Raw genomic sequence first — 12,704 nt, 5'->3', positions numbered from 1 at the left:
TGAAGAGAGTTGCTCAGGGCAGGAGTTGTGGACTTGAGACATCAAAGGATGACACCATGTAGGTCAGTCCATTTGCCTCAAAATTTCCAAAATCTCATGGTGCTTCTTAAAAAAGAAATTAAGTACTGAAGAAGGAGCTGAAGGAAGATGCTGGAGTGACTGGCATATGAAAGAAAGACAACACATAGCAACTTGGGGTCAAGTCAGTTAAGTGTGACAATTCTTGCTTTGCCATCTAGCTTTATCTCCAACCCTGGAGGATCCCTAGGACCTTCTTATACTAGACTGAGGGTGAGAATGGTCTGCTTCTGAGCTGTTGAGATTAAAGGTCTTATTGCTTTGATGTTTGCTTTCCATGATTCACATGAAAGGTGTTTAAGCCTATGATTTAGAATTGAAGTGTAAAAACGTGATAAAATGGGAAGAGAAGCTAGAAATCAAAGCAGATCATAAAAAGTACTAATTAAGGGCTGTATGCCAAAGGATACTGTTACCATATTCAGCTGTGCACATGGGGTATTTTTATTTTAAACATTCTTTACAGTTTTTATTTCAGGTGACTTTAAAAAGCCAGGCTACCTTTGCTTACTTAAATTATCTTGCTTTTCAGTCCTGATGCTTGGTTTGCTGGCAAGGCATCTGATTCCTCCTCTCAATGTCTCTTATGCAGCTTTCTGTGCTTCAGTAATTTATGGAATTTTTGGATCATGTCATCAAATGTCCATTGGTGAGTTCAGTGCTAAAATCACAGGAGTGTATGAAGTCTCCATCTCGAGTATTTGCTTATTGCTAAGGAACTCAAGTTAAAGTTATGTTTAACAGATAAAGGAAAGAGGCAGAAGATGTATATTCTTTTTTTATAATCTATTTATTTTAATTGGAGGCTAATTACTTTACAATATTGTGGTGGTTTTTGCCATACATCGACATGAATCAGTCACAGTGATATTTTATTCACAGGGTTATTGTTCAGATTTTAGAAACTGAACACTTTCATGCTATTATTAATGTCCCCACCAGACAAACAGGCCCATAAGTTATTAAAGGAATGAAAAGACAAGAGGCATCTTCCTTGTTGAAATTTCCACACTTTGGAATCTGATTATCCTCGACCGAGAAGATCCAGAAATGATTTTGCCAAAACTCCTAGAATGGATCCACTTTTCAGCTGAACCCATAATAACCATCCTCCATGAACCTGATTTATAATAATCATATCAAATTATTAATTTACATTGAGAAAATATTGTCATAGTAGTCAAAACACTGAAACCCACAGGGTAAGCACTTTTCTTCCCTGAGTCAAACAACCATCTACTAATTTATAATTCGAAATGACTGTTGCAGAGACCAGACCCAACTGAAAGTCCTGTGATCAGCACAATTACTTCCCCTAGGTGAGCGTGTATAGAAATCAAACCACACAATGCCCTGACAGTCTCAGAAGGGCATTGCCAACGTTCATGAGTCAAGTGCCTTTTTCTGAGCTTCCACACTGAACAACTGACCAGGCAACCAACGCTGACCATTCTGACTAGCACACTGTTTTCTCCAGATGTGTTTGTATATTCAGTCCAGTTTCCATCCCATTCTGTGGCATGCTCCTGTGCCTTTTTAAGGACACTATTCTACATCTTTACTAAAATTTAGTATCTGTTGATTTTACATTTAAACACTAAAACAGCTATTTTATTCCAATTACTCCAAGTTCTCAGAGCGCATTACAGTCACTTCCAAATACTGATAACAAGGGCTACTAGAGTTTTGCTTCTGTTAGGTAATTTAAAGGTAAAATTTGCCTTTGCCTCCTGCATTCATGTTGATATGAGAAGTAAATAAAATTTTGTTCGATACAGGTTTAGCTCCATGTCATTTTGCACCTATTACATCCTTCTTAAGTGTTTAGGTATTGTTTTTCTTATTATCGATTAGCTTTGTTTCCTGATCCTTTTTCCACCATCTCATTTTTCACCGCTTCTAAGAACAGGCACAGTAGCTGAGCTGGAAATATACATTTCCAGTTTCTCTCTCTTCCTACTCCATATGCCCATTGATACAAAGAGGTTGTTACCTAGGCCAAAAAGATGTAAAATTTCGGAGTTGCTTACCATATGTGAAACAGAGAGCTTTTCCCTGCTCTTTCTTACTGCTCAGTGGCCACTTTCAGATAAGAAAAGTTGATCAGTTCGAGGACAGTGTATGAGACCACGCTTTGCTTTTGTCAACATCTGTCAGTTTACCTGGACTTAAAACCTCACCTTCTGCCTAACCGTTTTCTTTCATAGGTACATTCTTCCTTGTGAGTGCTCTGACAATCAATGTCCTGAGGACAGAGCCATTCAACAGTGGCCACTTATTACTGGGAACTTTCATCCAGGATGACTTTTCTAACATAACCTTCTATGAGAACTATAACAGATCCTTGAGTTCGGTGGCATCTGTAACTTTGCTAACTGGGATTATTCAGGTAGGTCCTGAGTCTCTGAATCCCTGAAGGAAAAAGAAATAAATAAAAGGGGCTGGACATGAACCCTTTCCTTGAATTGCTTCTGTTACCCATTGTGATATATCTGGAGCTTAAGTGATTTTCTTTTTTTTTCCCAAAACTTATGGGACGTATGGATAGCCTGACTCCTCAGTGACAAAACTTCTCCCTCCCCAGAAATCTACCACCCCTGGTTTAGGATGAGATACTCAACATTCTCCTCAATCTCTAATATTATAAGACTAAAGAAGGGTCCAAATAGGACTTCCCTGGTAGTCCAGTGGTTAGGACTTCACCTTCCAATGCAGGAGGTGCGAGTTCAATCCCTGGTGAGAGAGCTAGGATCCTGCATGCCTCGTGGTCAAAAAACCAAAATCTGAAACAAAAGCAATATTGTAATAAATTCAATAAGGACTTTGAAAATGGTCTATATAAACAAAATCTAAAAATAAGAGAAGGGTCTCAGGGACTGTGGCCTAGAGTTCTTGGTTTCATGTTTTAAAAAATTCCTTTATATTCTTTCAACAAGAATAGCACTCGTGGGCTCACATACTGTATTTTTGGTTAGTGGGCATTAGAGTCAGGTGTAAAATCCTTCCTCTCCAATGACAGGACACAGCTAATGGATGATGATATCAATGATTTATTAAAATATCTAACCTTATTTTGGGCAGTGTCTTTGATTTCTTCTGAGTCTACCATCTAAAGCATCACCAACTGAACTAAAGTCATATATTTCAGCTTTATTTCTCTGTCTTCTCAGCTAACCCAAACTCTAGCTAACTTTCTCTGATTTCCCCGAAGCCATCCTTTATTAGGTAAAAACTTATTGGGAGCCTACAAAGGCAGGCTATCCTGGTGGGCTGACCCCAGCCCTGACTCTTACCAATTGTATGACTTACTTGCAGGCCTCAGTTTCTTCATGTTTAAAATGGGAATAATAATATTTGTATTGCAGAGTTCTTGTAAGGATTAAGTGAGAAAATGCATGTAAAGCATTCAGCCCAGAGCCTGTCACATAGTAAGCATTAATAAGTTGTAATTACAGAGTACAGAGAAATGAAATCGGTACTTTAATAGAAACCAAAAAAAATTTTTTTAAGATATAATACCCATGTTTTAAAAAGTCAGTCTTGCAGAAGAAGACAAAATAACAGGCAGCAAGTCAGCAATCTATTAATTATAAGTAGCCTTGGCATGTTCTTTTTCCTTGTTTGAGCATCACCTTTTTCATATAACAAAGGAGAAGATATTCCATTTACAGGAAGATAGAATATATGTACTTTTCCCTATTCCTTCTAAGAACAACTGAAAAAATTGGAAAGTTATATACAAACCAAATATAAAAAGGCTCTGAAAGGTGGAGAGAAGACAACAAACTGGCTCAGACCCAAGGAACAACACAGTGGAGAGTTCCTTGGGTTTTCTTTTTGCCCCATACATCTTAAATTTGGTGCTAAAGAAGCCAGAAAGCCAAAATGCCGATGTGGCAGGCCAAAAGAGAAAGTCCCAACAAAAGTCTGTTCTATATAGCCACACGGCTAGGAGAGACTAGCAGTTCTGAAAGCATTTACCCAATAACTGCTCTACTCCAGACAAACACCAAGAAAACAAAACAAAACTCTGTGGTGTTACCCTTACTCATGCCAGTGGTGGCCGAGTGGGAAGCCCAGACTTCCACCTTCACCCAGCTGTAATGAGGTAGCTACCCAGAGTGTTGTCAGAGAAGGCCAGACAGGGAGTCGAGACGTTCGTCTCCGCTGGGTAGTAATGAGCCTCTCTTCCTACTCCTTGCTGGGGTGTGTCAGAGGAAGCCCAGTGAAGAGTCAGTTCTTTGACCACAACACAGCATTAATGATGACAACCCCCTCTGTAGCAGTGTCAGTGGAGGCCATGCAGGGAGAAATAAAGGCATTTCTGTCTCTCCCAGTCAGGATGGGATCAGTGGAGGCCTAGTGGGGAGCCAGAACTTCCATCTCCTCCCAGTAAAAATGAAGAGTCCCTACTGCCTCAGGTGTCAGTGGATTTTGAGAGGAGAACCTGGACTTCTACCTTACCAGGCAGTAACAAGGTAACACCTTCCCCTCTCAGCACTTTATCAAAATAAGATGGCTAAAACAGAACATTTCAGTAAGAGCCAGAATCTTATAGCATAGTACATGCAATGTCAGTAGCTGAACTGAAAATAACTTGTCATATCAAGAACCAAGAACATTTCGACTTTAATGAAAAAAAGGCAATAAAAAGAAGCCAGCACTGAGATGAGAGGTGTTAGAATTATCTGGTATAAATTATAAAGCAGCCATCCTAAAAATGCTTCAGCAACCAATTATGAATATGCTTGAAACAAAGTAAAAAAATAGAAAGTCTCAAAAAATAAATAGAAGATATAAAGAAGAACCAAATAGAAATTTTAGAGCTGAAAAATACATTAACCAAAATTAAAAATTCAAAGAATGGACTCGATAGCAAAATGGAAGAGACAGAGTAAAGAATCAGTGAACTTGTAGAAAGAACAACAGAAATCACTCAGTCTGAACAATAGAAAATAGACTGAAAAAAATTTAATGGAATCTCAGGGACGAGTGGGACTATAACAGAAGCTCTAACATTTGTGTCTCATAAGCATCCCAGAAAGGGAGGGGAAAAAAGATGGGACTGAATTACTTGAAGAACTAATAGCTAAAAATGCTGCAAATTTGACAAAAGATATACTTCTACAGTTTTAAGAGCCTTGGAAAATCCAAAACCAGATAAATCCATAGGAATCTATACCAAGACAAATCATAGTCTACGTCTGAAAACTAAAAACAATGAAAAAAAATCTTGAAAGCAGTGAGAGAAACACTTTACCTTCAGTGAGAAAATAATTTAAATGACAGCATATTTCTTATCCGAAACCATGGAGACCAGAAGGAAATTGCACAATGTTCTTTCATTTGCTGAAAGAACTATTAATCCAAAAACGTTGTTGTTGTTCAGTTGTGTCTGACTGCAGCACACCAGACTTCCCTGTCCTTCACCACCTCCCAGAGCTGCTCAAACTCATATCCATTGAGTCAGTGATGCCATCCAACCATCTTGTCGTCTGCCATCCCCTCTCCTGCCTTCAGTCTTTCCCAGCGTCAAGGTGGCCCTTCGCATCAGGTGGCCAAGGTATTGGAGCTTCAGCTTCAACATCAGTCCTTCCAATGAATATTCAGGATTGATTTCCTTTAGGATGGACTGGTTTGATCTCCTTGCAGTCCTAGGCACTCTCAAGAGTCTTTTCCAACACCAAAGTTCAAAAGCATCAATTCTTCTTCACTGAAGTCTTCTATATGGTCCAACTCTCACATCCATACATGCCTACTGGGAAAACCATAGCTTTGACTAGATGGACCTTTGTTGGCAAAGTAAAGTCTCTGCTTTTAAATCGTTATCTAGGTTTGTCATAGCTTTTCTCCCAAGGAGCAAGTGTCACGGCTGCAGTCACCATCTGCAGTGATTTTAGAGCCCAAGAAAGTAAAGTCTGTCACTGTTTCCATTGTTTCCCCATCTATCTACCATGAAGTGATGGGACTGGATGCTATGATCTTATTTTATTTGAATTTTGAGTTTTAAGCCAGCTTTTTCATTCTTGTCTTTCACCTTCGTCAAGAGGTTCTTTAGTTCCTCTTCGCTTTCTGCCATGAGTTGTGTCATCTGCATATCTGAGGTTATTGATATTTTTCCTGGCAATATTGATTCCAGCTTGTACTTCATCCAGCCCAGCATTTCTGAAAATAGCCTTCAAGAATGAAGGAGAAATCAAGATATATGAAGGAAAACTAAGAGAATTTATCACCAGCAAGACCTACCCCAAAAGAATGGCTAAAAGAAGTTCTCCAAACAGAAAGGAAACGATAAAAGAAGGTACCTTGGAACATCGAATAGGAAGAAAGAACAATGGAAAAGGGAAAACATGGATAGATATGGTAGTTTTCTTTGTCTTCTTAAGTTTTCTAAATTATGTTCAACGGTTGAAGCAAAAATTAGACCACTGATGTGGTTCAAAATGCATATGGAAGAAATATTTAAAACAATTCTTTTATAAACAAACATATTGGGAGGTAAATTTTCTATAATTTGCTCAAACTGGTAAAATGTTTACACCAGTAGACTGTGATAAGTTATGTATATATAATGTAATACCTAGGACAACCACTTCAAAACCTATACACTCAAAAATGCTATACATAAATCAAAATGTTCAAGTAATGTGTGAAATCAGAAAAAATAAAAGATGATAAATAGAGCAAACAGAAAAATGGCAGGCTTAACCCTTAACATATCAACATTTACATTTAAGATATCAACTAAATATTTAGAAATATGCCATCTGCAAGAAACACCAAAAATAATAATTAGGTTGAACATTTCAAAAAGGGGAAGATGTATCATGCAAATATTAAAGGAAAGCAGGACTGACTATATTAATAACATAAAGTAGACTTCAGAGCCAAGAAAATTGCCAGAGGTAGAGAAGGACAGCACGTAATAATAACAGGCTTGCTCTTCCAAGAAGATGGAGCAGACCTGCATATGTATGCAGCGAACAGCAGAGCCCCAAAATATGTGAAGCAAAAGCTGGTGTAACTGGAAGGGAGAAACAAACAGATACAAATCCACAGTTACAGCTGGAGACCGCACCACTCCTCTCTCAACAACTGATAGAACAACTGGACAGAAAATCAACAAGGATATAGTAAAATTCAAAACATCAACAATGCCAATAGGACTTGAGACATTTATAGACTACTCCAACTAGTAACAGCAGAATACACATTCTTTTCAACAACCCATGGAACTATACAGCAAGACAGACCACATCCTGGGCTATAGAACAAACCTCAAGACATTTAAAAGAATTGAAGTCAAACAGTGAGTTCTCTGACCACAGTGGAATCAAACTAGAACTCAAGAACAAAAAATTGACAGGAAAGTCTCCAAATCCCTGGACACTGAACAACACACTTGTAAACAGTCCATAAGTCAGAGAGGAAGTTTCCAGGGAAATAAATACACTGAAGTAAATGAAAATAAAATGTACCAAAATTTCTGGGACACAGCTAAAGTGGTGCTGAAAAGGAAATTTATAGCACTGAAATGCATATAGTACAATAAAGAAAAAGTCTCAGGTTAATAATATAAGCTCCCTCTGCAAGAAGCTAGAAAAATAAGAGCAAATTATACCCAAAATAAGCAGAAGGAAGGAAACACTAAAGAGGAAAAGAGAATGAAACTAAAACCTGAAACGTTCACATGCTGATGATTCCATTTATGTAAAATTCTTGAAGTGACAAAATTATAGAAATGGAGAACAGGTTAGTTGTTGCCAGGGATTAAAGATGAGTAGAGATCAGAGGATGGAGGTTGGAGGCAGAGATGGGAGGTGAGAGAGTGCTGATGAAATGATTTTTTGTCTTGTCTGTATTTGATGTCACTATCCTAGTTGTGGCATGTAGTATCGTTGTGCAAGATGGGGAAAACTGGGTACACGGGATCTCTGCATTGCTTTTTTACAACTGCATGTCAACCTACAATTGTTTACAATTAAAAGTTTTAGAAAAGTCTGAACTAAATAATAACATCTAACGATTGTTGCTATGTGCTGTCAGTGTTCAAAGCACTTTACATGTCTTATCCTCATTTGGTCCTCACAACACCCCCCTGTATGAGGGTAGGTATTATCCTGTACTTATTTTAAGGAAACAGAGGTATAGAGAGGTTAAGTGAATTGCTGACGATCATGTAACCAGTAAGATCCCAAACTGGGATTCAGACTGTTTGTCTGCCTCTAGAACCTGTGCACTAGATAATCTTAAAGTGCACGCTAGTATTAATAAAAATGAAGAGTTCACTGTCAAAAGAATATGAAGTGGGGACTTTCCCTGGCAGTCCAGTGGTTAAGAATCCATGCTTCCACCGCAGAGGGCATGGGTTTGATCCCTGGTCAGGAAACTAAGATCCTGCATGCCATGTGGCTTATTCAAAAATAATTTAAAAAATATGAAGTCAAGGAATAGTTTTTAATCGGGATGGAGTTGTCTGGGAAGGAAGCAACCATTTATTAAACCTTTCCTTCATTCGCCAAACATTTAGTACAGAACTTCCTCGACTTATGATGGGGTTACATACGGATAAACCCATGGTAATTTGAGAATACTGTGAGTTGAAAATACATTTAGTAAACCTAGCTTACCAAATATCATAGCCTAGCCTGGCTTACCTTAAACATGCTCGGAACACTTACATTAGACTGTAATTGGGCAAAATCATGTAACACAAAGCCTATTTTATAATGAAGTATTGGCTATCTCATGTAGTTTGTTGAATACAGTACTGAAAGTGATCAACAGAGTGGCTGAGTACAGAATAGTTCTTAGTGTATCAGTTGTTTCCCCTCATGTCTGTGTGGCTGGGTGGGAGCTGTGGCTCACTGCCACTGCCCAGCATCACAAAAGAGCAGCATATTGCAGAGGGCTAGCCCAGAAAAAAAAAATCAAAACTCAAAATACCATTTTTACTGAATGTGTAGTGCTTTTACACCACTGTAAAGTCGAAATTAAAACTATTAGAACGACTGTAATTTGGGACATGCCTCTACCTGTTTTCAATAAGGATGACAGAAATAGGTTTCATGTCACAGACCAGTTCTGACTGATTGACAGTGATAACTAGAAAATTATGTTAACACCAGATTCTGAGGCCGCATCACAGTTGGGCAAGGAAGAGTTCAGTGGTTCACTATAGATATCTGCCATTTACGAGGTTGAAGGAAGGCATAGCATGAAGAATGAGTGATGTAGAGACTTCCCTGGTAGTGCAGTGGTTAAGAATCCATCTTGCAATGCAGGGGACACAGGTTTGGACCTCTGGTCGAGGAGCTAAGATTCCCACATGCAACTAGGCCCTCAGCCGCAGCTGAGCCTGCACGCCACAAATAGAGAGTCCTTGTGCCTCAACAAAAGACCCTGCATGACACAAGGAAGATCCTGAGCACTGCAAGTAAGACCCAAGGCAGCCCCCCCCAAGAAAGAGAATGAGTGATACATATATTTGAGGTTTTCAGGTCTGAGCTAAGTGTTTTACATGTGTTCTGTCATGTAATCCTTACAAAACACTCATGTTGGGTATTATCCATTTCATGGACAAGGGAACTGAGGTTCGGAGAGTTTTATTCTTCTTTCTACTTATCCAAACGCACTCAGTACAACACTTTCTGAAGGAGAGAGGTTTTATTGAGCTCTTTTTACAGTTTGTATTTATTTATTGACTGCAGCCCGCAGGCTTTCTCTAATTGTGTGGAGCGGGGTGGGGGAGATACTCTCTAGTTGTGGTGGGCGGGCTTCTCATTGTGGTGGCTACTCTTGTTGCAGAGCAGAGGCTCCAGGGACCACCAGCTCAGTAGCTGAGGCACACAGGTCCAGCTGTGGCGTTCTCCTAGAGCAGGGATCAAACTTATGTCTCCTGCATTGGCAGGCAGATTCTCAGCACTGGACCACCAGGGGAGTCCTATTGAGCTCTCGAAAGAGATGATAAACCTGGGTTGGCAGAGAGGGAAGAGGGGTTTGGGCGTAAGTACAGAAGAAATCAGTCAATCACACAAAAGACAGGAAACAGATTGGCCTGACTAGAGTCAAGGAGCACTCTGGGCAGTAATGACCAGAGATCAAGGGAGACAAAGTGCTCAACTAACTGAAAGCTTTGAAACAAAACGCTCTTAAAGCTAATAGATTTGCTCCTCCAAGTTTGTTTTCTGAGACTTCCTGGTGTAGCGGAATATGAAGCAGTGACAAGAGAAGGTTTCAAGACTTTGCTTTTCTTTCCCCATCTTCTTCATTGGGCTGTCATTTTTCTTAACCTGCCCTCTTAAGAGGATTGGAGCTCGCCCTCTAGCCATAATTTTCCACTTTTTTTAAATTATAAAAGATGAACAAGTATATTGCAAAATCTCTAATAATAAAAGAGTATATAAATTACAAAATATTGCCTGTAACCTTTAATCAACCATTCCCCAAAGGCAACTTCTGTTAATAACTTGGCATCTATCCTTTTAAATCCTTTGCTTGTGTGTTACATAGCATTTAAAAAATACATTTACATACATATGCCGTATTTTACATATATTTATATTTAATCCTAATTAAAAAGTTATGACCAACCTAAATAGCATATTGAAAAGCAGAGACATTACTTTGCCAACAAAGGTCCATCTAGTCAAGGCTATGGTTTTTCCAGTGGTCATGTGTGGATGTGAGAGTTGGACTGTGAAGAAGGCTGAGCGCCAAAGAATTGATGCTTTTGAATGAGGTGTTGGAGAAGACTCTTGAGAGTCCCTTGGACTGCAAGGAGATCCAACCAGTCCATTCTGAAGGAGATCAGCCATGGGTGTTCTTTGGAAGGACTGATGCTAAAGCTGAAACTCCAATACTTTGGCCACCTCATGCGAAGAGTTGACTCATTGGAAAAGACTCTGATGCTGGGAGGGATTGGGGGCAGGAGGAGAAGGGGACGACAGAGGATGAGATGGCTGGATGGCATCACTGACTCGATGGACGTGAGTCTGGGTGAACTCCGGGAGTTGGTGATGGAGAGGGAGGCCTGGCGTGCTGCGATTCATGGGGTCGCAAAGAGTTGGACACAACTGAGCGACTGAACTGAACTGAACTGAAAGACATAAATTCAGTTTAATTATTCTTCCTAAACATCAAAGGCCCAAATGTTTAATCTGGAGCCCAGGTTGTTTTAAAGCTTTCCTTTGTGAAAAGCTGCGTTTCTCACAGGGGTGTTAACATGCCATGGAGAGGGCTATCAGAGGCTCCACTGGGCTTCCCTGGTGGCTCAGTGATGAAGAATCTGCCTGCCATTCCAGGAGACACAGGTTCAATCCCTGTCCCACATGCTGCAGAGCAGCTGAGCCCGTGCACCACAACCGGTGAGTCTGTGCTCTGGAGCCCGGGAGCTGCAGCTACTGAGGCCCAGGCACCCTGGAGCCTGTAACTGGCAGCAAGAGAAGCCATCTCAGTGAGAAGCCCTCGCGCCGCAGCTAGAGAAAAGCCCACGCACCAACTAAGACCCAGCACACGCAAAAATAAATAAATAAAAAGTATTGTTAAACAAGATTTTAGTGAAAAGGACTTTAAAAAAGCCAAGTCTTCTTCTGATCACTTTGTCACTGATTACCCCACATCCACAAGATCAGTAGATCCCAGGGTAAGAACGTTGACTTACATACTCATGAAGAAAGAAAGGAGTGTGGTCTTATGTTTGTAAAGGAGCCTCTGAATCAATACCAAGGACCTGCTTTTAGCTCATCAATTTCAGTTGATTAGGGAAAGAGAAACGAGTTATCAAAGGGGATTTCCCTGGTGGCCCTTTGGTAAATAATCCGCCTGCCGATGCAAGGGACCCAAATTTGATCCCCGATCCGAGAAGATTCCACATGCCATGGGGCAGCTAAACCTGTGCACCAACAACTGCTGAGCCTGACTACTTTGGGCCTGTGTGCCACAACTGCCGAAGCCCGTGCACACAGAGCCGGTGCTCCACACCGAGAGAAGCCACTGCAATGAGAAGCCCACGCAGCTAGAGAGTGACCTCCACTCGCCACAGCTAGAGAAAGCCTGTGCACAGCAGCAAAGACCCAGCACAGCTCCCCCTGCCCAATTCTTTAAGTTAAAAGAAAATTATTAAAGGGGCCTAAACTAACTTTTTTTTGTTGGAACCTCTGGAGATGGCCTAATGGGGTGCCATTGCTGGTTTGATGACATTCCTCCTCACTCTGGTTTTCTTTTCCATCTGAATCCCCCTACAGCTGTCTATGGGCATGTTAGGTTTTGGCTTCATTGTCACTTACATTCCGGAGGCTGCAATCAGTGGGTACCTGGCTGCCACAGCCCTGCACGTTATGCTGTCCCAGTTGACCTGCATCTTCGGAGTTATGATCAGTTACAATTCTGGTCCCATCGCCTTCTTCTACGTGAGTAATTTCTACCATTACCCAGAGTAACAGATGCTCCTCCCCTTGCCTCCAAAACGAAGTAGAGAGACTCTTGCATAGGTGGCTGGGTCAAGAGGGTCCTAGAGGTAATTTCACCTCTTTTAGATATACAGTCTTGATTAATTGCAGGTGCCAGTTGGACCATGTTCTCAGTTGCATTAATCATTTCACCCTCAGCCTTTTAAACTAACACGA

General features: G+C 40.4%; 1 protein-coding gene across 13 annotated transcripts in view; it reads left to right on the top strand.

Moving 5' to 3' along the window:
• SLC26A8 (solute carrier family 26 member 8) overlaps positions 1-12,704 on the top strand; it is an 82,014-nt gene that overhangs the window by 25,629 nt on the left and 43,681 nt on the right. For 5 of the 13 annotated variants that reach the window (XM_042237071.2, XM_027958603.3, XM_042237070.2 and 2 more), the window contains 3 exons: positions 611-727; positions 2,286-2,467; positions 12,324-12,488. In XM_042237071.2, coding sequence (XP_042093005.1) covers positions 611-727; positions 2,286-2,467; positions 12,324-12,488 — 464 coding nt within the window. Of the gene's footprint in view, positions 1-610; positions 728-2,285; positions 2,468-4,415; positions 4,557-12,323; positions 12,489-12,704 lie in introns of all 13 variants that reach the window. The other 8 variants (XM_060403120.1, XM_060403125.1, XM_060403122.1 and 5 more) reach the window with 4 other exon arrangements.

This window comes from Ovis aries, chromosome 20, assembly GCF_016772045.2.
Source record: "Ovis aries strain OAR_USU_Benz2616 breed Rambouillet chromosome 20, ARS-UI_Ramb_v3.0, whole genome shotgun sequence".
NCBI lineage: Eukaryota > Metazoa > Chordata > Mammalia > Artiodactyla > Bovidae > Ovis > Ovis aries.
This window is presented reverse-complemented; position numbering and strand designations above follow the sequence as displayed.